The following is a 27,976-nucleotide window of genomic DNA, read 5'->3' as shown; positions in this document are numbered from 1 at the left end:
TTCTTGTTAAGTGTTTGGTTTAGTTTCAGGCATTTTGCTTTTTCCGAAGAAGCAAAGATAATCATCTTGAAACTCATGGCACTCATTGGTGGAATAAAACAAAAATGTATTTACTCAAGTACACTTTTGAGGTACTTTTTACTTTTCCTAATTCCCATTTTATGCTACTTTAAACTTTGGAGGCAAATATCGTAGTATTTACACCACTACATTTATTTTGCAGCTTTTGTTACGATACAGGTTCATATAATTATAAGTAAATAAATAAACTATTAGATTATGACAATGACTAAAGATACCTGGCAGTGTATAACTTATTACAGTTAGCTCCACCTTTACTAGCTGCAAAACTAAAATGATGTTCACATGAATAAATCACCATTTATAATCCAGCCGTATAAATGTGCAGTCCTTTTGTTTGTAGCAGAGTATTTGTGGTATTACTATTTGTACTCAAGTAAAGGATCTGAGTACTACTTCCACCACTTGTTAAACTGGATTCGGCATCATTGTAATCAGTTTGCAGCAGAATTGTAGCCTTTGCAGACCATTTACATCAGGGGTGTCAAACTCAAGGCCCGGGGGCCAAATCCGGCCCGCGACTTCATTTTATGTGGCCCCGCAAGAGTTTGCAAAGAATATAATACGTTTAATATACGGTTACATGCCACTTTACAGAAGCAGGTTGCCCATAAACTACATGTCCCACAATGCATCTCGTTTTGTGACATGCGCACTGAAGAGACTTGCAATTATTTGCCCTAGACTTCTGCTTTCAGACGTAGTTAATTATTACCCTATCCGATAATAATCCAATTCAGAGGCAATAATGTAATATAATACATTATTTTATATATATTATATATTTATATATGTATATTTATATAGTTACAACCGGCCCTTTGAGTGCAACCATAATGCTGATGTGGCCCGCGATGAAATTGAGTTTGACACCCCTGATTTACATGCACTAAAACCTACAGAACAAACTACAGGAGAGGGAACACCACACACATCAGAATAGACCCTCTTTGAAAGCTGCACGACGGCGGCGTTCAGAGACACATAATGCAAAACAAGTGACCACCGAGGATCAGACGCTTCTTATAACGACATTTCTTCAGCTTTAAAGACAGAAATGTGACACTAGATGACTTTTCCCAGAAGAGATATGAAAGCATGCAGAGATTTCCAGAACGTTTCATAGTCTTTTATTCATGGGAAGCTTGTGCTCTCAGTAGAAACATGTTAATTATGAGAAAAGACTCTCAGCCTGCGAGATTCCCCCCTCATTAAAACAATATATCCTCATTATTGTTTCTCATATCAGTGTAAACACGCGTGTCCTCGTCTGGGGAGAAAATAAAAAAAAACTTTTAAAAGAACAATAACACACAGATTTGAACTAAACAACAGTAGTTTTTAGAAAGCAAGCAGAGGAAGCATTTATTTAGAAACTTTATTTTCCACTTTACAGTCTTTTTCTCCTCAAATCCAATTCATGTCCAATTAAAATGCCCTGAACGAACCATAACATATATAACACATTTACATCGAGGTCTTTCTTTACTGGGTTCAACAAACCATGGTTTTAGCAACATGTGAGGGTTATTAGTACAGATTGTGCACGTTTTGTAATCTTTTTTTTTTTAGTGGTATCGTTACGAAACGGTCGTTATTCAAACAAAAAAAAACAAGATAAACAATTTGCAATTAGCACCGTTACTGTGATTTATCTTTTAACTTAGGGATCAGCACCTTGTCCCGTTAGTAGAGACGAGCAGTTTTCGTAGAGCGAGGAACTTAGACGATGAGGTCTTTGTCCACATCCTCTGCAAACACAAAAACATTAAAAAAAAACATGAGAAAATTCACATTCTGATAAAAGGGCAATAAGGACTTTCATAAAGCATAACAGCAGTGGTTAAAAATACTTATTAATGCATAAAAAATGCACAAAAACGACCAAATGTAATATCTTACAAATGTAATCAAATTCATTAATCATCAATAATCATTATGTATAATCACATTTTATATATTAAACAAGTATTTTTAGTTAATTAAAGGGTTAAAAGAACATACATATTTCTTCAGAATGGGCAGAAATCTGTGCAAATTAATATTTTACACATTTTATTCAATTCATAACTATTGACTTATTTTTAAGTATTTTTAAGTTTGTTAGAGTTTTGATTATTTAAGGAGTAGTCGCATAAAAAAACAATACATTTCAACAAAGTAAAATCTACACATAGTTTTTCCAATGCATGAAAATTAAGCCAAAAAAACTACTTTTTAAACTTTTTTCTTGTGATATTTTTCTCTGTTTTCCATGAAAGAACATAATATTCCAATGGTTGCTTTTCATATTGTCTTTAACAGTGAATGTATGTAACTCTGATGTACTGTAGGAACTGTATACTAGCCAATTAAAGTAAGAAATCAAATATGTTATATAGTATTAAAGTACTTCTTGGTGCAATTTAGCTATGCTTTTTGCATTGTATTAAACATGATGTTTCTGTTGTTTGGTGATCCTCTCCATGCACACGGTGGATACTCACGCTCTTTGATGCCGAAGCAGTTGGACCACTCCTCCAGGGCGATGTATTTATCGCTGTCGGCGTCGCATTCCTCGAAGAATCGGGTGGTGCAATGCTCCATCGGGATGAGAGGGGCGCGCAGGGGGGAGAGCTCAGAGTGGGTGAGGTACCTGCATCACGAAATATAATGAAATATGTCAGAAACACTGAAGACACCTTTCATTTTGGTCTGGAGTGGGTGAGCTGCAGAGATACAGTAAGGTGAGATGCATCCTGAAATATTATCCAATAACTTTGTATTTCTTTCATGTTGCCATAAAATACATCAGTAAAAGCTCACATTCACAAGGAAACAGAAGCCATTAACTTTATATTTGATTAGATTAAAACAAGTGAAGCAAGTAAATGATCTTCAGTCTGCTCCTCAACAAATGATAATCGAGATGGACTAATAATAGCCATGTTCGCTTTTTTATATTCTTGATGATAATTTCCAGGGAGTGACTTTGCAGGAATGAGTCCTTAGCCCCGGAAGTTAGTCAGCAATTTAGCACTTCTGATTCCCTCGTCTCGAAGTCAATGGTTTTAAAAAAAATGTGTTTTTGGTAGTTATCCTGAAATAAGGTCTGCGGTTTACACAAGCCGAAGAGATTTAACGTTGTGTTCTACGACATAAAATACGTCAAATACCCCACTGGTGAATTTAAAAACAGCGGTTGCTAACAAGTGTCTAAATGAGACGACTAAACGTCATCACGCCCAACATTAGCCGTCTTTAGCTTAGCGGTGGTGACGTGAAGTCATGTGACCGTGCTGTAGTTCCTTTATAGCCCAACATTAGCCGCCTTTAGCTTAGCAGTGGTGACGTGAAGTCATGTGACCGTGCTGTAGTTCCTTTATAGCCCAACTTTAGCCACCTTTAGCTTAGCGGTGGTGACGTGAAGTCATGTGACCGTGCTGTAGTTCCTTTATAGCCCAACATTAGCCACCTTTAGCTTAGCGGTGGTGACGTGAAGTCATGTGACCGTGCTGTAGTTCCTTTATAGCCCAACATTAGCCGCCTTTAGCTTAGCAGTGGTGACGTGAAGTCATGTGACCATGCTGTAGTTCCTTTATAGCCCAACTTTAGCCACCTTTAGCTTAGCGGTGGTGACGTGAAGTCATGTGACCGTGCTGTAGTTCCTTTATAGCCCAACATTAGCCACCTTTAGCTTAGCGGTGGTGACGTGAAGTCATGTGACCGTGCTGTAGTTCCTTTATAGCCCAACATTAGCCTCCTTTAGCTTAGCGGTGGTGACGTGAAGTCATGTGACCGTGCTGTAGTTCCTTTATAGCCCAACATTAGCCGCCTTTAGCTTAGCAGTGGTGACGTGAAGTCATGTGACCGTGCTGTAGTTCCTTTATAGCCCAACTTTAGCCACCTTTAGCTTAGCGGTGGTGACGTGAAGTCATGTGACCCTGCTGTAGTTCCTTTATAGCCCAACATTAGCCTCCTTTAGCTTAGCGGTGGTGACGTGAAGTCATGTGACCGTGCTGTAGTTCCTTTATAGCCCAACATTAGCCACCTTTAGCTTAGCGGTGGTGACGTGAAGTCATGTGACCGTGCTGTAGTTCCTTTATAGCCCAACTTTAGACACCTTTAGCTTAGCGGTGGTGACGTGAAGTCATGTGACCGTGCTGTAGTTCCTTTAAAGCCTAACATTAGGTTTTTACTTCAGAAATCATAAAGTGTTGTTAATATGTGGAGATTATCCTGATGAACAAGACGTGTACGTTTCATAAATGTGTGTTTGACACAGATTTCTCTCTATAATAAGGTGATTTTTCAACGTACCCGTCAACGGGGTGCTGGTCGAGCTGTCCGAACTGCCAGTGCACGGGGAAGATGTACATGTTGTAGTTCTTCTCGAAGTCGTGAGCCAGCAGGTCCAGAGAGTGTTCGCCGGCCGTAAGCCTCTTCTCGTTCTCAAAGATCTTCTTCACCTGGAACATCAGACGCAAGACACATTAGCAACATATATAAAGAGAGCCCTAGATTCAAGATTCAAGGATTCAAAATGCAAGGCTTTTATTGTCACTTGCACATAGCTACAGTGTAGTTATGACAATGAAAATCTGAGGTCACAGGCTCCTCCAACAGTGCAACACAATAAAACAGCTGGTAGTTATGGGTACTTTTTACTTGAGTACATTTTCAAAGCCCATACTTTACTTTGACTTGAGTAAAGAAGTTTAGTCAGTACTTCTACTTTTACTAGAGTATTTTTAAACACGAGTATCTGTACTTCTACTTGAGTAAAGGATGTGTGTACTTTTGCCATCTCTGGATTTGACTATGTTTAGACATTCGTTAGAAGCAATGCGACTTTAAAGATCCTTCACATCTTACAGCTGGACCCCAGACTCACCCTGAGCTTCTGCTTCTCGGTCAGCAGGTTGTTCTCCTCGTCGCGCTCGTACAGAGTCACCAGAACGTTCTTCAGCCAGTCTCTCATCCTCAGAGGGAACTCGCTCAGCTCTGCGTCCAGGCAGGCGTCGATGTCTGCGGAGACACACACACACACACACACACACACACACACACACACACCTTTAATACATGAGGGATAATTCACAAGGCTCGGGGAGCAGCGGAGTATATGTTACAGGATAATCGCAAAAAGTGTAACTTGTTTTGTAAAACACAAAAGAAGATGATCAAAATAATCTGCGTGGTGTTTTATTCTGCCGTACTGAACGCCACCTTGATCTCCATCTGAGCCCTTCAGCCCTGACTCATCTTGGGTGTGTGTGTGTGTGTGTTGTAAAATAAGATACGATAAGATAAGAAGTACTTTATTGATGTTTGCATTGCAGCAGCATGAAAACACAAGGCATTGTACATTAGAGAAATTAAAAGAGTTAAATAAACAATCCAAAATGTAAACATCTCAAATAGAAATAAAATAGCATTAAAAAAGTTGAACATATACATAATATGCAGTTATCACATTACTGTTACATTTCTGAAAACTGGGGATTATTAGTAGGATTACAATTTTTGTATAACACGACAAAAAAAAGATGATAAAAATAATCTGCGTTGTGTTTTATTCTGCTGTACTGAACGCCACCTTGATCTCCATCTGAGCCCTTCAGCCCTGACTCATCTTGGGTGTGTGTGTGTGTGTGTGTGTGTGTGTGTGTGTGTGTGTGTGTGTGTTCAGTTTGAACAGTAAAAGAAATGCAGCCTGCATGTCTGTACAGATGCAGCAGACAGTGTGAAGATCCGCCCATCAATCACAGCAAGGCAAAGAGTCGAGACACTGAACACACACACACACACACACACACACACACACACACACACACACACACACACACACACACACACACACACACACACACACACACACACACACACACACACACACACCACACACACACACACACACACACACACACACACACACACACACACACACACACACACACACACACACACACACACACACACACACACACACACACACACACACACACACACACACACACACACAGCTAGGCTGCAGACTCATAACTTAGCATACACACGAGTTTGAACTAGATACACAGGAACTGATCGTATCCCTCACCAGTGAGCGAACGTGATCTAATCTGAACAAAACAAGAAATTGCAACTCAAGATAAAGAAATGAATAATTCCAGCAAAAGACATTATATTAACACAAAGTCTGCAGTTTTATCAAATGGGAACGAAGCAAACTTTATTACAAGTAAAAGTCCTGTAACTTGGGGATGTTTAGCCTTTGCTGACCATTTACATGCACCAAAACCTATATGAGACGCTACAGGAAAGGGAAAAGTGATATAGGGCCTCTTTAATTAGCTGAGATGATGCACTTCATTTGCATATTGGTGGGTCAACACTTTATTTACATTTTTGGAAAAACTCCAGACGTTAAAGTGGTTAACTTTCCCCCAAATCTACAATTTTAACAACAACTGGGAACAGAGCTTTTTGTAGAAGTACTCCGTCTCCAAAAATCAATTTCTGTTCTTGTTTTCTTTTCTAATACTTGTTCCTGTATATATTTATTTTGTTAAGCTTTTATTAAAAAAACTATGCTTTTATCTTATGACTCCTGACACTGGCGATTCCTGTAGATTTGCGTTTAACTCAAAGTAATTATGTTGGAAACAATTATGCATCTTCTACCAAAATAACTAATTCAGAGGTTATGAGCACTTTCATGAGACTCTTTTATCCGTTGTGCACCTTTCACATATCATCTGAAATGTCTGAGTGTTGAGTCAGGGCTTTGGGGAAACCTTAACTTTGGGGAAAGATCTGAAATGTTGGAAGGAAGGAAACTCACATTTGCAGGATCCGATGTAGTCGAGGTGCAGCTTGTGGCCCTTCTTGGTTCCCTCCAGAGCGCATTTGGTGGCGGAGAAGTGGCAAGAAGAGTCGTAGGTGACATTGTTGGTGCCGCAAACCTTCAGAAGGACGGAAAACAATGGATTTAAACGGTATTCCTTTACAGTTACATAACAAAAGACGTAATCAGATTACTGTTATATCTAAAAATGGTGGATTACTAGCAGGATTACAGTGTTAGTAAAAACCTAAAAAGAGCAGATAGTGTTTGTTGTAAAGGATCAGATGTTATCTCTTCTCTGTCAGCTGTTCTGTTCTGTAGGATAATACTTTATATCAGAAATCGCTGCATCCATTTCCAACTTTTTTTCACCATCTATTTCAAGTTTAAACCTGAGTTTAATAATAATAATAATACATTTTATTTAAGGCTTTCATGACACCCAAGGACACCGTACAATTTGTTAAATATTCTAAGAGGTAAAAGCAACAGAACACGATAAAAACACAAACCATCATGGAGAAGACAATTAAAGTGGACACAGATGATAGGGACAGGTTATTCAGGGGAAACAGATGATAGGGTTAAAGACGAGTTGAAGTGAATTCTTCAGGACTCACATGCTCGAACTCTCCCTCGGAGGCGGGGCAGGAGGATGGATCCTGGCACACACACATGGGGGTGTTATCCTCATCGACCTCACACACTTTGCCCTTCTTGCAGTGGTGATCCAGGCAGGGATCTGTGAAAACAAATAGAAGTTATTTCTCAGGAAACGGTTTCCGTGTGACCCAATGCAGACCGACACTTTCCAGTCCTGCAGTGCCGTGTGCAGAGAAAACTCAAATGAAATCATTCACAGAGAAAACTGTTATTTTGTATATATTGATTGTTGTGCTTTTATTTAGGTCTTAATGTGTGCATATGTATAAATGTGTCTGTTGATTGTGTATATATAGGATATACATATTTTTATATATATTTGTATTTTTTGTATTCTGGATTGTGGGAAACGGCATTTCCATCTCTCTGTCTGTACACACAAACTGAAAAATTGACAATAAAGTTGACTTTGACTTTGACCTAAGAGTTTAAAAATGCTGTTTCAGTTTATTGCATGAACTGAAACAAACACAGTTTTTTTTTAATAAAGCCGGTGTCCACGTACTGTGTTTAAGACAAAGATATTTAAAATAACGAAGAAGGAAAGAAGCCTGAATGAAAACCAAGAGAAAATGTATTCAGTACGTCTATAATATATTGATCTTTATTTTAAAATGTATAGTAACATGGTAATCCTGCTAGTAATCCCCATAGTTTTAGAACTGCACTAGTAATCTGATTACATCTCTTTGTATGTAACTGTAATGGATAATATAAGATAAGATAAGAAGTACTTTATTGACCTTTTTTGTATCCTGATTACGTAATCCTGTTAAATGTAATCTGTTACTCCACAAACCTAAATCCTTCAACACGCTCAGACAGAACTACACATCTGAACATTTTGTACTCTTTGTACATTTTGTACATTTGGACTGTTTTCCTGCGGCTGCTGCTCAGTCATTTGGCTGAAACGTATAATTACAGAGGGAGGAGAGGCACTCTGTTATTACGGATGTTTGATTTGCCAGTCTGAGGTTTCTTTAAACACTGTAACCATAGATGGACAACACAGACGAGAGACACACAGATTTAAATCAAAATGTGTGGAGACGCTCGATGTGTAAAGAAACAAACAGACACACTTTCATGACTGCAGTCACAGAAGAAAACGATTTATGGAAGTTTGTGTTTCATTTGAGGTTTTATTTTAGTTAGAAGTGTGTTTCTGTGTGTATGCAGTGATGTAATGTCATGCAAACTCTTGTGTGGGGTTTTTATTGAAGTTGTTCATCTCTGTGACAAGTCTTACTTCACTTGAATTTTGACCAATTTAATGTCAATTTAACTTACGTTTTACATGTTTAAAAACTAAACAAATGTACAATCTGTCACATCTTTTATCCGTCATCAGTATTTACATGTTTATGCTTGTCTTTTAAACTATTGTTATTTTTTCTTTTAAAAACATTGCCCGTGTGTGTGTGTTGTGTGGTGAAGAAATTAAACATGTAAATTGAAACTATTATGGGAATATTATTATTGTCCAGCAGACTGAAAATACAAATCAAATACTTAAAACAAAGCATAAAACATTAAAGTGAATTACTACTGTAGCTGTGTGATATACATATAACTGTTTTCATCCATTGTGGGGACCACCAATAACACGGGGACCCAGTTATTGGTCCCCACAAGGTAAGCAAAACAAGTTTGTGGGAAAGACTTTATTTTTGTATGTAGTAAATGTGGGTAAATCTCCAGGCACTGAGGAAATGATTGCAAGTGACAGATATTTGGTCAAAATTCTGCTAATATCCAGCGAGGAAGCTATCACTAGGAATTGGGGTAAGGAAGCACCGCCAACGAAAAACCAATGGGTAACAATTGTGGAAGAAATCTTCCACATCAAAGAGAAAACAACTCAACAGAAAGTGGTTAAAATGTACTCTACACAAGACTCAAAACAAAACCATTTGACTGGAACAACAGCTAATAGATACATATATCTTCAAGAATATAATAACATGCAGACATATCCCTATAGACATATACCAACATGTTATTGCCATGTATAATGTGACAATAAAGATTTAAATTACAACAAAAAAAAAAATGTGTAAGTCGATGCAATGTGTGTGTGTGTGTGTGTGTGTGTGTGTGTGTGTGTGTGTGTGTGTGTGTGTGTGTGTGTGTGTGTGTGTGTGTGTGTGTGTGTGTGTGTGTGTGTGTGTGTGTGTGTGTGTGTGTGTTTTGACAACTTACTATCAGCAAAAGCCTGTTCCTCCTCAAAAATGTCGATGGCCTCATCAAACTCTTCGATCTCAACCTGAACTGGGTTGGCCCCGACCTCAGGCTCCTGGGGAACAAGAGAGGTCAGAGGTCAGACTTTACAAATAGTACAAATACCTCTTTACTGTACTTAAGTACATTTTTCTGGTTCAGCATGGAAACATTCATTAGCTAACAATGACGTTATTGTTCTATTAATATAAAGGGAGGTCAGGTACTCTTTAAAACAGCTGGTAGTTATGGGTACTTTTTACTGAAGTACATTTCAAAACCCTCTTTACTTTGACTTGAGTAAAGAAGTTTAGTCAGTACTTCTACTTTTACCAGAGTATTTTTAAACACTAGTATCTGTACTTCTACTTGAGTAAAGGATGTGTGTACTTTTGCCATCTCTGGAAAATACAAACTTTGTCCATGAAGCATTTATCAGTTTCTCTTAAGATTTTCCTCCACAGGCTTTGCAGTTGATTTCTAGTCCTCAGGTCTATTTCTGCACGACGTCCACTTTAAACCAAACCGCTTAAATATCCCTGGTTTTCCTAAAAGAAAAGTCACCACTAAAGAAGGTTCCTCCCTGAAGTCCAAACAGACCATAATATCCAGCAATAGCAAGCAGCTGGATCCACATGTGGTGAAGACATGAAGAACGTAATGGCTTCCTGACCGGCTAAAATTAACAGCTGTGGGATTTTGGGTCCCGCCGGACCTCTGGAGCAGGAAGCGATAAAACGTTCACATGAATGTTCACTCCAACGGTTTTATACGGGGACATTTGGGTAGTTAGGTATTGTTTACAACAGGCTATACACAAGTGAAGGGATGTTAGTCTCTCCTAATAAGGCAATAACTGTGGAGAGAGCTGGAAGTATTTCATGTGTTCATCCCTCATTATTTGCTAATACAGAAATTGGACTTAAACTCACACTGTACATTTATAGTTATATTTAATATTCCATTCCTTAAACACTACAAAAACTCTAAATCTTACCCAGTATATGTGTCTAATATCTAGTCAGAATATGTCTCTACACCTGATATAAGACAAAATAACTTCAGAAGTAACACTGCAGTGAGATATAGGGTTTTGTTTTTAGACAATGCATCATCTTGTTAAGTCAAAACATCTTATTTTGAGTTGTATCTCAGATGAAACTTTTCACATATTTATTAGAAAATCACCAACTGACATCAGAAAGCAGAAAACTTTTGAGCATTTGCAGCTTATAATGTAGCACAACATTTCCTGATTCTGGTCAAATATAGTTCACAATAAGTTCTCCTAGATAATTACAAGATGTGATTTATCTAAATGTCCTTTCTTATTTCAAGAAATCTTACCAAGATAATTTTCACTTATGAAGCTCAGCGCAAGTTCAACCAGGAAGACCGTCTTTACTGATTCATTTACTATTTCCATGTTACTACTCTCTCCCTCTCAATAAGTGATCGGGGGCGTCACTCCCCAGCTTAACCAATCACTTCGCTCTATTCTCACAAGCCTATCACAGCGCTCCGCTAAACCTTTTTCAATCTGCTCTCCCCTCTGTCAGCTGTCATTTCAGGTGACTCTACGCAACCCTCCTCCACCCCTTTTCACCTCCTGTCCCTCTGAATCCAGGGTCAAGCTAAGCCCCTCCCCTTCAGACCAACCCCAACTATCCATTCACCACCACCAGTGTCAAGCTAAGCCCCTCCCCTTCAGACCGACCCCAACTATCCATTCACCACCACCAGGATCAAGCTAAGCCACTCCCCTTCAGACCGAACCCAACTATCCATTCACCACCACCAGGGTCAAGCTAAGCCACTCCCCTTCAGACCGACCCCAACTATCCATTCACCACCACCAGGGTCAAGCTAAGCCCCTCCCCTTCAGACCGACCCCAACTATCCATTCACCACCACCAGGGTCAAGCTAAGCCCCTCCCCTTCAGACCGACCCCAACTATCCATTCACCACCACCAGGGTCAAGCTAAGCCACTCCCCTTCAGACCGACCCCAACTATCCATTCACCACCACCAGGGTCTAGACCCCGGGGGGTTTCATCGGATCGGTTCTCCCCTCCCGAATGATACTCCTGCACAACGGGGCCTAATCGCCAAAACTCCATTACATTCATTTGTGTATTCCTGGCAATAAATATGTATTCTTACATCTAAACTATGGACTTCATAGCCTTTTCTTAAAGATGCATATTTTAATCTGGAGATAAGAACCCCTGAAGAAGTCCGAAGAAATATAATAAAGAAATATATATAAATGTAATGTAATTTAATAGAACAACCTGATATTGACTGTTCCAAAATAGACGCCGGGTATTTTTAAAGATAAAGAATTCCTAAGAGGTCAGGAGTGGCCAAAATCTGATCAGCTCAATTTCAGGTTTTTATAGAAATGGATCAGGACAAAAAGAGAGAGAATCTTTGTTCCTGAAACTTTCAGAGTCTCTTTCCACAGAGGGGACACATGTTGATGTAGAAGAGACATGAAGAAGAGGGGACACATGTTGATGTAGAAGAGACATGAAGAAGAGGGGACACATGTTGATGTAGAAGAGACATGAAGAAGAGGGTACACATGTTGATGTAGAAGAGACATGAAGAAGAGGGGACACATGTTGATGTAGAAGAGACATGAAGAAGAGGGGACACATGTTGATGTAGAAGAGACATGAAGAAGAGGGGACACATGTTGATGTAGAAGAGACATGAAGAAGAGGGGACACATGTTGATGTAGAAGAGACATGAAGAAGAGGGGACACATGTTGATGTAGAAGAGACATGAAGAAGAGGGGACACATGGTGATGAAGAAGAGACATGAAGAAGAGGGGACACATGTTGATGTAGAAGAGACATGAAGAAGAGGGGACACATGTTGATGTAGAAGAGACATGAAGAAGAGGGGACACATGTTGATGTAGAAGAGACATGAAGAAGAGGGGACACATGTTGATGTAGAAGAGACATGAAGAAGAGGGGACACATGTTGATGTAGAAGAGACATGAAGAAGAGGGGACACATGGTGATGAAGAAGAGACATGAAGAAGAGGGGACACATGTTGATGTAGAAGAGACATGAAGAAGAGGGGACACATGTTGATGTAGAAGAGACATGAAGAAGAGGGGACACATGTTGATGAAGAAGAGACATGAAGAAGAGGGGACACATGTTGATGTAGAAGAGACATGAAGAAGAGGGGACACATGTTGATGTAGAAGAGACATGAAGAAGAGGGGACACATGTTGATGTAGAAGAGACATGAAGAAGAGGGGACACATGTTGATGTAGAAGAGACATGAAGTAGTGGATTTTGCATAATAGGTGACCTTTAAAACATGGTGGAATGATATCTCTTGTATTGATTGGTAACTGATTATTTTGATTATTTTTAGGCACCTATACAATTGACTTTCCATAATTTGCATTTAGTTTCCAATAATTCTGCGTTGTTTCGATCGCGTCAAAGTTAATTAGTTTCTTTGGCTTATTAACCGTCACGTAAAGAAACCACTAAAGCTTCTTTGGCTGCAGGGTTTAAAACGACAAATCTCACAGATCAGATCATCTCTCTGAGCAGCTGCGTGGATCAGGAACACGTCACTGACGCCAAATCTAAATCCAATGAGAGTTAAAGTATTTGGGTTTCCCGAAACAATCAGTGTAACGACAGCATACACAGGACAGAGCTTTGAGAGTTTTAAAGGATGATTTTGGTTCATAATTGGGTATTTTTTTGTGTTTTTTGTCACCGTTTCTATCAATTATGATTACATTTTAGACATCAATGTAACTGCTGAGATCCTAATAGCATCCAAAAAGGCTTGTAGGCTTTTTTGCAATTGTATCAGGACTGGTGAAGAGGTTGATATTTGCAAGCTATATGGCTCTATATCTCCTCTTGCACATTTGTGAAGAAGCAGCCCCTCGTTGTGCTTTCACCTACAAGTCTGCAATTTGGTAGGCATATGTAACATGGTGAGACGCACAAAAAAGCCTCTTGGACGTATATTGTAAACCCAACAGGAAGTCGGACATTTTGAATTTAATGTGCAACTTTTGGACACTTTTTCCAGTTCCACGTGCCATTTTTAAATAAACTCCTCCTAAGGTTTTCATCTGATCGACTCAGAATTTGGTCAGTCCCATCTTAAGAACTTTAAGATCAAAAGTTATTAAGAGCGTTAGTCTACATTGAAGGCATCATCTGGGAAAGGTACAATGATTGTATCAGAGTAGTGAAATCACCCACACTCTGCCTCATGGTGCTGGCCTAAAAATGCTGGTAATAGAATAACAAATAAATAAACGTCACGTAATGGTGTCATTAGTGTCATTATTCATCTTAGCTTTTAAGGAGAGAAAATAAACTTCAATCTTAAACAGATGAACATCTGGACTGACCTCAGCAATTGGCTCCTCGGCAATAAGGAGCTCCTCTACAACAGCTTCCTCAGTCTGGAAAACACACATAAACACATAGAGATTAATGCGTTATAATTTGTGTACATGAACACACACTTGCCGGTACTCATAGAAGTCAGAAGCAGACGATGATGTCACCTTCAAATGCACACACACTTTGGGACAGCGTACACACAGGAGAGCAATTGGATGTTCACACTATAATAAGAACACACCAGTAGATATACACAGGAAAGGAAAACACACACACACACACACACACACACACACACACACACACACACACACAGGGAATGGATAATGACACAGGAAAGAAGAAGGTGGAAACACAAACACACACTCAGGAAAACACACAAAGAAAGGAACATGCTCGTAAAGACAAAGGCAGACCACCCACACACACACACACACACACACACACACACACACACACACACACACACACACACACACACACACACACACACACACACACACACACACACACACACACACACACACACACACACACACACACACACACACACACACACACACACACACACACACACACACACACACACACACACACACACACACACAGTATAACTCACAGGAGCAGCCATGGCGTGGCCAGCCAGGCACAGGAGGAAGAAGATCCACACCTTCATCTTGAAGGTCTGTGGAGACAAACAGACGGTTTCCTTTTATTAAATGTTTACAGTCTAGTTCAAACAAACAAGACCCATTATTAAGCAAAGCCACATAAACGTGTGTTAAGATAAGATAAGATAAGAAGTACTTTATTGATCCCAATTTGGGAAACGTTTGCGTTGCAGCATAAAAAGACATGGCATTGTACAATAAAAATGAAAAGACTAGAATTAAACATTCCAAAATGTAAACATCTCAATAGAAATAAAATAGCATTAAAAAAAAGTAGAAAATATACATGTGGAATCACAAATGTACAGTAACAACATATAAAGCAGGGTATTATATATACATATATCCAATATCACTTTGGTGTAGTGCCTTTCACCCAATAAGAATCAATTAGCGCTTTCACATCGGACTACTTTTCCCCCCGAACTAGGCCGATAGGGGGGGGGAGATTTGGTTTCACACCAAAAAGGATCTGGGCCTAGTCCCTAGATCGCCCCCAGATCGTCCCTGCTAGAGAGGTAGTACTTTCCTGAGGAGGAAATGGTTCGTGGGTGTGTCGGCCACGCTAACAATTTATGATTGGCTGGGCGAATTGCAAACCACGCCCCGTAAAAAACTCCGAAAGGTTTTGTGAAGCCGCCATTTTATTTGCTCGCATTAGCCCAGCGCACCAACGGAGAGAGACGAACTTATGGCAACACAAAAGAAAACATGGGAGCGGTGGAGTGATGAGACCAAGCTGTATAACATGAGCACAAAAACCACAACTTCAGTCAACTCCATCATGTCTGAGGAAGATGAACAGGCGCCTCATGTACAGCGGGTGGCAGTATACGCCGTGAAGTTGTTTGCGGCCTGCCAGTAAACCCAAAGCAGAAGAAGAAGAAGTGACGTCAGCGGCTTCATTTGCCTAATCCTCCCTCAGGGACTTATTCCGGTGAGAACGCGATCTACTAGGACAGTTCCAGGGACTAAAGAGTTCGGGTGGAACAAGTACCGGGGAACAAGTACCGCAAAGTACTTGGTGTGAAAGCGGCTAATGATGTTGTTTCTTTATGATATCGGGTGCAGTGATGACGTATTGTTGTAGAACAGCCCAAAAGTTAGCTACACAAGAGTTCCCTCAATAAAAGTCCAATGGGATTTTTCCATTGGACTTTTGGATTATCGCAGAAAATGATATATAAAAGAACATAGTGGTTTTGAGGTCTTTTAGCCACAGTGCTCAAGAATCAGCAAATGCTTTTAAATCAAGCATTTAATTGACAATATTCAACTGTTTCTGATTTCACCTCCTGTTACCAACAAGAAGGACAAAATACCTAATCTTTAAGACAAAAGTTAGTAAACTGAATACATTGTCTATATGTAAGTCTCTTTCCTCAAATACAAAATTAGAACAATCGGTTTCAGGGTTTGATAAGAACCAGGGTTGATGCAAAAAACACTTCTGAATATGCATAAAGGGACTAAACTGTTTGCAATAAACAACCAAAGCATGTGCACACAACTCTCTCCGTTACACACTAATGGACGCTCTCCAGATTCCCAAACAAACCCCTCAGTGTTTGTGTTGTTTACTCGCAGCTCGTGTTGAAATCGCCTCTGGCTGTTTGTGGGTTCGTTGAAAAGTCTGACACTGACGGGGATTTTATCTCTCACTAAATTAGGATTCAGAAACTGTAGGGTCGACTTGTTTGTTCTGCAATTTGGATGGAAAACAGGTCTTTATGTTCATTTAAATTTTTCCATGACCTGAGGCCGCATACTTTAACTCGTCGTTTTTCCACAGGGCTTCTGTTTGGGGGAAATTGCTTCGAATACAGATTTGCTCAACACATATTCTGTAAATTCGACGCAGATATGAAAGACTCTGACCCTGATGTGTGAATTCAGGAGGGCCATCTGTGCAACAAGCTGGTTATATTAGATTTCCCCATCACATGCTTTTTCTTCCACAATGAAACAGTGCTGTTTGGTTTAATGTACGATTCCTACTTGTCCTCTATCTTGCTTTACACATTTGTTAAGAAGCAGCCCCTCGTTGTCCTTTCACCTACAAGTCTGGAATTTGGAAGGCATATGTAACATGGTGAGACGCACCAAAAAGCCTCTTGGACGCATATTGTAAACCCAACAGGAAGTCGGACATTTTCAATTTTATGTGCATCTTTTGGACACTTGTTCCAGTTCCATGGGCCATTTTATAAAATAAAACAGTGCTATTTGGTTTAATATGCGATTCCTACTTGTCCTCTATCTTGCTTTAGTTTTACACAGGAGAACAAAGAACACATATGGATGAAACTAGTCAATAAATACAAAGTAAATATAAGAAAAAAGCTATTTGCATGTACTTTCTCAACATGAGGAACATGTTCTTCCAACGATAACAGTAAGTTGTAAGTAAGTAAGTAAAAAATGGTTATTACAATCTTACAACCAAGTTAGTAAAAATCCATATCTTCTTTTGAATGATTAAGAATCCTTTTTCAGTGTTGTGAGGACCTATTCTGCTTTTTCGTGGTGCTATATAGGTTTCTGTGCATGTAAATGGTCTGCAAAGTGTAAAATCCCAAAGTGTTACACACACTCCCCCTCTTTAAAATACAAGCAATCAATGTTTAGAACCTTTGGAGAGTACAAAACGTTTTGGTTAGCTTTATAAGAAGATCTAGGTTTACCTTAAATAGTATAGGTTTGCGTAACTTGTGGCGTTATATTTCAATAACTGTTTCCTTTTAATACAAAAACCTACACATTTCCTGTGAAAAGTCCCCCTATCTTTTCCTCCTCTCATCTCATCTGATGTCTGAGCGCCCGCTGTTGGAAACTCTTCCTCCATCCTGCTTCTCATCGTTTATCACGTCTCGTCTGAAGCACTAAATAAGGGCTTCTTTGTTCGGGAATGGAGCGTGACATTGCTTGGTCTTCCTCCCTCTCTTTCTCCATGTTAGTTATCTTCCTCTCCACCTCTATTCAAGTGAGCTGTTCCACCCAGACATCCAGAAACGATCTCTGACATGAAAGGATGTACGGTATGAAGGGGTGAGTTCAAATGTAGACTGTAGAGATCAAAGTCCTCCCTGTGATTTCATTCAACTTGTGTTTTTGCATCGTTTGCCACGATATAAAAAAGAGCAAGAGGGCAGACACAGTTTGCACACTGCAGGAGATCAGCTGGGATAATAAGATTTACAAAACAAGGCTGAGAATAGTTTGAATTCCTGCAGCTTTGATACGAAGGCAGCGATAACAAATCAATACTATGGCAGTTCAATTTTCTCTTATAACAATAGTACGGTGGCCAGCAGGTGTAAATACGCTTCAACGGCCAAACATACTACGCACTGTACTTTCAAAAACGATGGAAATATAAAAACACAAATGTGGGGACCAGGGGACACTAAAGAGTGGGACCGCTGGGGACGGTTAGTGACGTTCAGGATTATAAAGCTGGACAACTGTCTTACCTAAAATGTTTTATGGGTTTATTTTAACAATGTGGTCACATGACTCCTTCTGATGTCACTGCAGATCTGCTGTAAGCTAGCTAGCTAACGTAGCTAACCTAGTCATTTCAGATTTACTGACAAACACTTAGAGTTATGAGACAGACTAACTCTGAACAGAGACAATTGATCAGCTTTAAAATCCTGAACGTCACCAAGCGTCCCAGCTGTGTGCGTCACTCTTTAGTGTCCCCTGGTCTCCCAGCTGTGTGCGTCACTCTTTAGTGTCCCCTGGTCTCCCAGCTGTGTGCGTCACTCTTTAGTGTCCCCTGGTCTCCCAGCTGCGTGCGTCACTCTTTAGTGTCCCCTGGTCTCCCAGCTGTGTGCGTCACTCTTTAGTGTCCCCTGGTCTCCCAGCTGTGTGCGTCACTCTTTAGTGTCCCCTGGTCTCCCAGCTGCGTGCGTCACTCTTTAGTCTCCCCTGGTCTCCCAGCTGTGTGCGTCACTCTTTAGTGTCCCCTGGTCTCCAGCTGTGTGCGTCACTCTTTAGTGTCCCCTGGTCTCCCAGCTGCGTGCGTCACTCTTTAGTGTCCCCTGGTCTCCCAGCTGTGTGCGTCACTCTTTAGTGTCCCCTGGTCTCCCAGCTGTGTGCGTCACTCTTTAGTGTCCCCTGGTCTCCCAGCTGCATGCGTCACTCTTTAGTCTCCCCTGGTCTCCCAGCTGTGTGCGTCACTCTTTAGTGTCCCCTGGTCTCCAGCTGTGTGCGTCACTCTTTAGTGTCCCCTGGTCTCCCAGCTGTGTGCGTCACTCTTTAGTGTCCCCTGGTCTCCCAGCTGTGTGCGTCACTCTTTAGTGTCCCTTGGTCTCCCAGTTGTGTGCGTCACTTTTTTATGTCCCCTGGTTTCTGTTTTGAGCTTCTTTGCAGAGTTTCATTTATTTCATTTTCTCCTAATGGAAGTGTTGTCTGCCGTTTGCACCTGTTGGCCACGTTACATTAAACTTTAGAAAACATTTCTTCTTTTTGCTTCAACATGTACAGCAATTCAGACAGAAAGGTGGAGGTGAATGCCAACACTCTTAAGACATCGCCTTGAGGAAAACTAAACGGGACATTTGGGTGGGGGGGTGGAGGAGTAACCTGTTCGCTTGGCTGGTTGCCGGGCATCCTAAAAAATGAAGAGGGCCTCCTCTCATGTCTGAATGGAGCAACATGTTTGGACAGAGTCAGTGAAAAGGGTAACGTTTGCATAGAACGTGTCGACACGCTTCACTAACCCTGCAGTGACGAAATATTTTTCCATCATTTGGACAACAAGGAAAAATATTTGCCTCAAGGTGCATTTTTTTCTTATGTTGACACCTTCAAAACAGCCAAAGAGCATGTTCAGATGTGTTATCCAGTTATATAAGATGTAGCATTCTTTCTTGAGAGCAAGTTTGTGCAAGTGTTATCATCACAACACGACTGCAGATGGACATTTTGGCTCATAAGGTACTGCTAACTTAAGGTCAAATTTGAGTTTTGTAATTGATGTAAAGCAAGCATGTGTTGGACGATAATACAAAAAATCCAAGTCATCTCCGAGGCTGAAATTATTTGTTTGAAATCACTATTTTATGTCAGGATCAATTAGAAAACCAATGTCTTTAAGATTCTAGGAAATTTAAGGTTTTTATTTTGAAGGCTAAATGATCTGTTGTTCTATGTCCTACTTTTGTTCTTTAATTTCCGGGGTTTTCTTTGATTTTTGCCAGTTATATATCACATCAAGGATCTGCGCAGATGTTTTGATGTAGAGATGGTGCCTGAGATGTTGGAAGAAACCAAGATTATTAAGAGAAAGGTGGCTTAAACAGAACAAGAGCTGCTTTTAAATGTGTCTTCTTAGGTATTTAGCAAGATGGTGATAAAAACCAACACGATTATTGAAGCATCTGTCAAAGGAAAGTACAAATCCGTCAGTTGTAAATTCAGATTCAAGGTAAGACAACGGTGACCACTGTTTCGTGGATTTGCAGGGACTAGAAGTCATGAGTTACGGCTTAGACGTGGAAAAATACAGAAACCCTGGCAGAGGACGAAGATCGTGACGTCTCCAAATAACCTGCACACAAGGAAACATCTCTGTACTAAAAAAAAAAAAAGGTGTTCTGCTGACGGGAAGTTTCGTTAAAGGGATTTCTGACACACAAAAATAAAAAATAGCGTGTCTGACTGGAAGCAGATCGCAAAGAGAGGAGGTCACCTGCAAAAAAACAAGAGGTACTTGATGTCCGAAATGCAGGAAGAAGAGGAAGGACGGACTGACGTAACAGCAAAACAAATTATTTGATTTGGAAAGCTGCTCTCATAATCAAACAGGGCCGAGGCTAAGAGGGAAACTTCAGGCTCATAAAGGGGGCCTTTTTCCCCTCAGATATATTTAATTTAGTAGGTTATTTAGGTAAGCAAGTGTAAACTCTCTACGGAGGAAAACAACCTGCTCAGTGCCGCTCATACAGATACCTCCCTCACTTTCTCCAGCTCTTTTCCCTGCTTCTCATGCTCTTTAAAGGCAGCAGATTTAGAGGAATTCTTTCTTCCTCGCCAAGGTGACATAACAGGCGGGTATGAAGGCCTGGAAAAACAACCTGTAGCAGTCTGTGTGCCAGCAAACAGTGCAGACAAACAACACTGGCATGCTAAGGGCTGCGGAGAGGCCAATATATAAGTAAGGAAAGACTCTGAGAGGAGACAGTGATTTCCTCTGTCTGTGTTGGGCTCTGTAGACGGACCGTTTCTTTCATGGTGGAGGAATCTTGTAGCTTATGAAATACCTTCTTAAGGCACCATAGACTCCTCTGTTTTTCTAACCCAAAGAAGGACTGAAACTCACTAAAAATGTGAAGTTATTAGAACCGTTTTGAAGTATTTCACTGTGGTTGGGTTGATTTTCCAAGAACTTGAGCCAACTAGGGTTTTCTTTACGTCTTTCTGTCAAAGCACGTCTATTACGGTGGTTTGACAAAACAACTAGCTGGGAAAGGAAACTCTTCTAGACCATTTGGTTTTTTATTGGTGGAGTGATCTTTTTGGGACCTAACAGGAATGTAAGAGGCCAAACAGGTGCTAGAAACAATGTCAAGAGATCTTAGTTTGGCCGTAAAGACTTTCTAAAAACGGGCTCAGCAAATGTAAACCAGTAAAAAGTTATTGCCAGATTTTCCGGTTAAGTTATTTTTGAGGAGTTAGGGTTATCTTAACAACCTGCAGCAACTATTGTGTTACTCCTTCAATTCAAGCTGCATCCTTCAAAAGCCCACTTACAGTATTTGTACGATATATAACGAATAGCGATGTTGGAGTTTTTCGTGAGTACTTCTACACATTTCCATCAACACAAGCAATCAATGTTCAGAACGTGGGATGACTACAAAACTTCTTGGTTAGCTTCAGGAGAATATCTTGGTTTGGATTAAAGAAGTACGTTTGTTACGTAACTTGCTTATATGGCGTAATAGCTAAATAACTCGATGTTCAATGGCAGTTTTCTGGGTGAAAGTCCTGTGCTTGTTTGCTTTATTCAGACCGTTTTCCTACATGGACTTTGTTGCTTTTTATTCTACTTCCTTATCTTATTATATCTATATGCAGTTTCTGGTTGGATGCAAATTGCATTTCCTCGTAGTATGTGCAATGACATTGAAGTTGAATGTAATCCAATCTAATGGATGAGCATTTTGTCTTTTAACCTATCATTAATTGATTTTTTGGGGTGGAGAAACTTCCATAGCAGGTTCGGAAAGTCATGTTTTTTTACTCATTGACACACCCTACCCTTAATTCTCTTCTGAATTCAGTTTAAACACCAATATTTGCAGGTATTTGCTCAAATTGAGGGCCACCTGTTCCTTAGAGGCACACCTGCATGTCTGGATTATACTCACATAATAGTGCGTTTACCTTTCAAAGGCGTACAGACGAACAATGAATGAAGCCTGCCTCAACTGGCAACAAGACACCTGCCATATTCAGTCTGCCCCTGCAGAGTTCAGAGGGAAACCCTTTACATCTCCTGGACAAAGAGCAGTCTCAGAGACCACCAGCCATCCCTATCATTTAGGAAACTGAGCACAAAGAGCCAAGCCAGAAGAGGATAGTGGAAGAGCGTTTTAAAGGGAACACGAAGTCAGGATATATGTAACCTGAGTTGACTCCCTTCCCCCTTTCCTTTCTCATTGCTTTCTTTCAAAGAATCTCACACTGTAGGGTGGAAAACGTTCTGCTCCGAGCCAGTTTACCTCGAAGATATTAGTATTTCTATCCTTTCTCTGAGTTCTCTAGGTTGGAAATATGGTTTTGTTGCTTAAAAATAAAAGCCAGCTATATCTTAAGAGTTTGTTTTGATTGTTTTGGTGGGTTTGTCAGCAGGATTAGGAACAAAATCCTGACTGATTTACATTAAACTTGGTGGAAGGGTGTATCAACCCAAACCAAGTATTTCATTTTGGAGCGGATCCCAACAGCAAGGCAGAAAATCATGTAATTTTCCACAAATGGAAACAGCATTGGCGTAAGTCGGCGCTCTCCATGTGTCTTTCTAGTTTTATCGTGTCTTAACATTGTTGTGATTACGGCTAAAAGTATGAAACGACTATTTGTACACCTTGATGCTCATGCTATCAGACGTCCCCTGCCTCTATGCTATGATGAAATTATTCAACGCACATTTGTCTGCTTAGATGTTATCATTCAACGTCTCAAATCTGTGGTTTGCCTTTATTTTGTCCTCTCCAGCGACCTGTGTCTGTCTTCTTGCTGTATGTAAACAGTGAGAGGCTTAACGTCGTCATCTTTATGAAGTCAGTGTGGCAGCCAGCCAGCAAGTCAGTGTGTGAAGAAAAATGCAACCATGAACTAGTCATATAAATGCAGCTTTTTCATCCTAATAACATGCCTTAAGAATGATTTGACTTCAGCTGTGTGTTCACTTCCAACTTCCACACAGGAACTGATGTGTTTTCAAAGCTCTGGCTTGAAATATATAGAAGAACTGTGAAGTTGTGATGTCTAACACAAACAAAGGTGTTCCTGAAGGAAAAGCCTTGAAGCCACTGAGAGGTTTCTGGACTGAGTCACCTTTAGCTTCCCTCTCATTTAGTCAGTCTTTCCACCTTCTTCACTTTTGGCTCACAACTTCATCTCTTTTATATGTATATCTGTTATATAGTGTTTTCCATGTCATGTCCCCTTTCTCTTCACACTCCAGACTCTTCTTCTCCACGTCAAGTTTGGACAGCAGCGCAATCCTAACTTCCTGTCGGGGGATTAGAGCTTTTCTGGAGATTGCCAAGCTGGCACGGTATTTCCCAGAATCCTCAGCTCCCCCTCCCCTTCCTCCCTCCTCCTCCCTCCTCCTCCTCCTCCTCCTTGGTCCAGACCTGCCACCTCAACAATTAGGCAGCCTTTTCTCTACCTCAATCAAACCGAAGCAGACGCTTTTTGTCCTCCAGTCTTCCTTGAAAGGCGGGACAAAAAAACCAATCTGATCTGGAATCAAAAGACGGAGATAACACCACTTTTCTTTCTTAAACAGTCTTTCAAACATATCAGTCAGTGTGAAGCGTGGAAAGTAAAAGGTCTAATGAGTTTTTGAGGCGCTTCAGATTGGACTCAAGACACTTAATTACTAGTAGTGACATAATTACTTAAAATGCTCGTTTCCAAAGATCCTGCATCGAGTATTTCCATCTTTTCAAACTTGAGTAAACAAAGTGTCTCTGATTTAAATATGTTACGCAATTCAAGCATCATATGGCATTGATAATAAAGGGTTGGAACAAGAAGACTTTTGGCATTAATGCATAACAACTCAGGAAAAGATGCCAATATGGACCCTTGGCTTTAAAGTCCTTTCTCAGGAGGCTTTAACTGGGATTTGTTTCCAAGGTCTAATGTTTACAAAGTCGTACCTCCATGTGTTGAAACTCTTTAATTGGAGGTCAGAGAAACGTCCCTACTTCAGCAGATGAATATAAATCAAAAGACTTCTTGAGTTATGATTCTGCAAATCAAAGAAGCTCAAACACCCAAATATCAACTCATTGCAGTTTCTGGTTGGACGGGCAATTACAATAAGGTTGAATATAATCAGATCTAAAAGGATAAGGACTTAAAAATTAGCATTTTGTCTTTTAACTTATCATTAATTAGGTTTTTGGGGTGGAGAACCTTCCAAAGCAGGTTCGGAAAGTGGTGTTTTTTTACTCATTGACACACCCTACCCTTAATTCTCTTCTGAATTCAGTTTAAACACCAATATTTGCATATATTTGCTCAAATTCAGCCACAATTTGAGCTTTTGTGGGTCGCAAAACTGATTAGCTCTGGCTCCTAGAAGTGCTGGATGGGATTGAGGCTAGAATAAAACTATAAAATCCATTTCTCTTTGCAGCTTGTGCTTGGTGTTGTCATGTTGAAACAGGAAAAAGGCCCAAACACAAACTCTTGACACTTCGTCTGCTGTCAGATTAACATTTTTCTTCAAACTAAAAGGCACAAACTTTCAGAAAAAAGGCCCCAAAGCAGGAATTGTTCTCCTCGTTCTTGTCAGCAAATCCCCTTTCCCCCGTGGCTGAGCTTAAAAGTGACGTCCCGACACTTGAGGGCATCTGAACTAACGAACAGCGAGCCTGAAACAGCTGGTAACCGATTCCCATGGAAACACACATTCCTGAACACGGGAGTAATCAGAGAGAGAGGGGGGAGTCACAGGGAGGGAGATATTTGTGGGAGAAAAAACACTCCTATTGCTCTTTGTTGGAATCCCATGCACACGCGTATGTCTCTCTATCAGTTACTTTATTCCCTCAGAGGTAAACCCTGCAGAATGCATTAAGAAAAACTAGGAAATGCTCAAAAACTGTCATTGTTTGACAGCTATAATCAACTCAAAGCAAGATAAATAAGCAACCCAATCGTCTTTCCACTTGTATTTATGTATTTATGTATTTCAGTTATTTCACTTTCATTGAAGTTAACCGTCTAGAAAGGGTGAACAAAAACTGGAAAATGCTCAAAAACTGAGAAACAGCCGCAGTTTCTTCATTGTTTGACAGCAGATAATCAACTCAAAGCAAGATAAATACAGCAACACATCAACCCAGTCTTCTTTCCACTTGTATTTATGTCTTTCTTTAATCTTTTCCTCGCTCATGGAGGTAAACCCTAAAGAAAGGGTGAACAAAAACTGGAAATTGCTCAAAAACAAAGAAACAGCAGCAGTTTCTTCAGCTGATGATCAACTCAAATGTCAAATAAAGCAGCATATGAGTCTCTGTCTGATTCACCCTCCTCCCCCCAAAGCATTAACCCCACAGCCTCCTCCCCCTCCCCTATTTGTCGATGTGGCACACAATACCTAATGGCAGCTTGTTTACCTGCAGGGCGTGATTTCCCTCGCAGCTGTTTTGGCCGTAATGACAGAGGCGGATCGCTCTCTGAGGTGCTCGTTAAACCAGATGTCAGTCATTTAAGAATAAGTTCAACCAGGTGGACAATTGGGAAATTACCACGGACAGCAAAGCTGGATAATCTGTTGCATTCTGCGTTCAGTTTGTAGCAAGAAAAGATTGGATTTTGCTTTGGTCAGACTTGCAGAAAAAGAATATTTTACTTGATTTATTGCAACTGGCAAAGACATGTGATTGTTTGACAAATATATGTCATTTAAGGGCAACACATACCTTAAAAGAATATATAAAAATGGTTGTTTTCCAGAAGAGAAATCCCCCAAAAAGTAAACCTAGGGTTAGGGGTTAGGGTTAGGGTCAGGGTTAATCTTGCAGTTCTATGTTATCTATACAATATGTTCTATATGTGTTATAGGTTTGTAGTTATTGTGCTTTTTATCTTATCAAACATTAAGTATTGAGCAGATCAGTAAGGCATTTCTAAAGTGTTTCCACAGTGTGATGAAAAACTAAACTAAAAGAGTCTGTAGATGTGTTGCAGAGTGAGCGCTCTTACCGTTAGCTTTGCAGAGAAGAAGTCAGCAGTGTTCAGAGTTCAGGGCGATCTAAGAGCTTCAACTGTTCACTCAGAAGACATTACCAGTGGGACGTCCCAGTTTCAGACACATTCCCCTCCATTACCCCCCCCCCCCTCCCATTACTCCCACTTTCTCTCTCTCTCTCTCTACTCTGGTGGGAGTGGTCTAATGTCTCAGGGAAAGCACTGGAAACTGCAGTTAGAAAGTTTTCCAACACGTTTTTTCACTGGCTGTATGATATAGGAGACGTGTGGCGCAGTGGATAGAGCGTTGGTTGGATCAGGGGAGCACAGGTTCAAACCCCACTACAGTCAGCATGTCGTTGTGTCCCTGAGACACTTCACCCCAAATTGCTCCTGTGGGGATTGTCCACAGTATGGAGTATGTAAGTCGCTTTGGATAAAAAAAGCGTCTAACAAGTGACATGTAATATGTAAAAGTTAGGAAAAGATATACATGCTATAGCCGATTTTTAAATAGATCAGATTCAACTTAATGGTTATTGTTTAAAGGTTCCCTATTATACTGTTTATCATCAATATATCACAGGTCTCAGATATATCCAGAGCCTGTCTCTGATTGGCTGAAACACCAAACAGATCATTGCAGCATCCCATAATCCCCTCTGTTTCAGCCCTGTTTCCAAAGTGCTGATTCTCTGTCTGTTACTTTAGATGAAAATAAGGAGCCCCTCCCCACGCCCCTCTGAGAGACATTTGGTTACAAAGAATGAACGACAAAAAATCGTTATCAAATCAAATCAGGTTTTATTTATAAAGCACATTTAAAAGCGATTTTTGGTCGAGCCAAAGTGCTGTACATGTAATAAAAACACATTACTACAATCACAATAAAAGACAATAAATTACAACAGATATATATAAAAAATTAAATTAAAAAAACACAGGGAAAAGTCAGGAGTCGTGCTCCGCTCTGACTAGAAGGCCAGAGAGAAGAAGTGTGTTTTTAGTTTAGATTTAAAAACCCCTAGGGTCTGGGCCGACCTCACATGGAGGGGCAGAGTGTTCCAGAGCCTAGGGCCAGCTGCTGCGAAGGCTCGGTGCCCTCGGGTTTTTAGCCTGGTCTTGGGCACTACCAGCAGCAGCTGGTCAGCAGACCTTAAAGCTCTGGCTGGGGTGTAGCGCTGGAGGAGTTCAGCTATATAGGCCAGAGCCAGCCCATTTAGTGCTTTAAAAACAAATAAAAGGATTTTAAAATCAATTCTGAACCGAACTGGAAGCCAGTGCAGTGAGGCCAGAATTGGGGTGATGTGGTCACGCTTTTTATGTTATGACATCATAAAGTGGCCAAAATCTGATCAGCTCATTTTCAGACAGGTTTTTATAGAAATGGATCAGGACAAAAAGAGAGAGAATCTTTGTTTCTGAAACTTTCAGAATCTCTTTACACAGAGGGGACACATGTTGATGAAGAAGAGACATGAAGAAGAGGGGACACATGTTGATGTAGAAGAGACATGAAGAAGAGGGGACACATGTTGATGTAGAAGAGACATGAAGAAGAGGGGACACATGTTGATGAAGAAGAGACATGAAGAAGAGGGGACACATGTTGATGTAGAAGAGACATGAAGAAGAGGGAACACATGTTGATGAAGA

The 27,976-nt window shown here is 40.4% G+C and overlaps 1 protein-coding gene across 2 annotated transcripts; it reads right to left on the bottom strand.

The window, feature by feature from the left end:
* Positions 1 to 1,195: 1,195 nt before the first annotated feature.
* On the bottom strand, positions 1,196 to 26,446 carry sparc (secreted protein, acidic, cysteine-rich (osteonectin)). Of its 2 annotated transcripts, XM_034118089.1 has the most exons (11): positions 26,336 to 26,446; positions 14,824 to 14,889; positions 14,210 to 14,263; positions 9,776 to 9,869; positions 7,528 to 7,649; positions 6,905 to 7,025; positions 4,955 to 5,088; positions 4,381 to 4,529; positions 2,568 to 2,716; positions 1,759 to 1,832; positions 1,196 to 1,351 (listed from the first exon to the last, which is right to left on the bottom strand). In XM_034118089.1, exons 2-10 carry the CDS (start codon positions 14,878 to 14,880, stop codon positions 1,804 to 1,806), a joined length of 909 nt encoding a protein of 302 aa, XP_033973980.1. In that variant the 5' UTR covers positions 14,881 to 14,889; positions 26,336 to 26,446; the 3' UTR covers positions 1,196 to 1,351; positions 1,759 to 1,803. The 2 variants fall into 2 exon arrangements, with proteins under 2 accessions (XP_033973980.1, XP_033973972.1); XM_034118081.1 differs by lacking the exon at positions 1,196 to 1,351 and having other exon boundaries at positions 1,417 to 1,832.
* Between the last annotated feature and the right edge of the window lie 1,530 nt (positions 26,447 to 27,976).

This window comes from Trematomus bernacchii, unplaced genomic scaffold, assembly GCF_902827165.1.
Source record: "Trematomus bernacchii unplaced genomic scaffold, fTreBer1.1, whole genome shotgun sequence".
NCBI lineage: Eukaryota > Metazoa > Chordata > Actinopteri > Perciformes > Nototheniidae > Trematomus > Trematomus bernacchii.
Note: the sequence above shows the minus strand (reverse complement) of the source record. Positions and strands in the feature narration are given on the sequence as shown.

Bases quoted from the DNA above. Each gene is read 5' to 3' on its own strand.
- sparc (XM_034118089.1), bottom strand. From the start codon at position 14,880: ATGAAGGTGTGGATCTTCTTCCTCCTGTGCCTGGCTGGCCACGCCATG. The intron at 7,026-7,527 runs GTGAGTCCTGAA...GTCCTTCTGAAG, and splicing joins CCGAGGGAGAGTTCGAGCAT to GTTTGCGGCACCAACAATGT. The intron at 5,089-6,904 runs GTGAGTTTCCTT...GTGTCTCCGCAG, and splicing joins CTACATCGGATCCTGCAAAT to ACATCGACGCCTGCCTGGAC.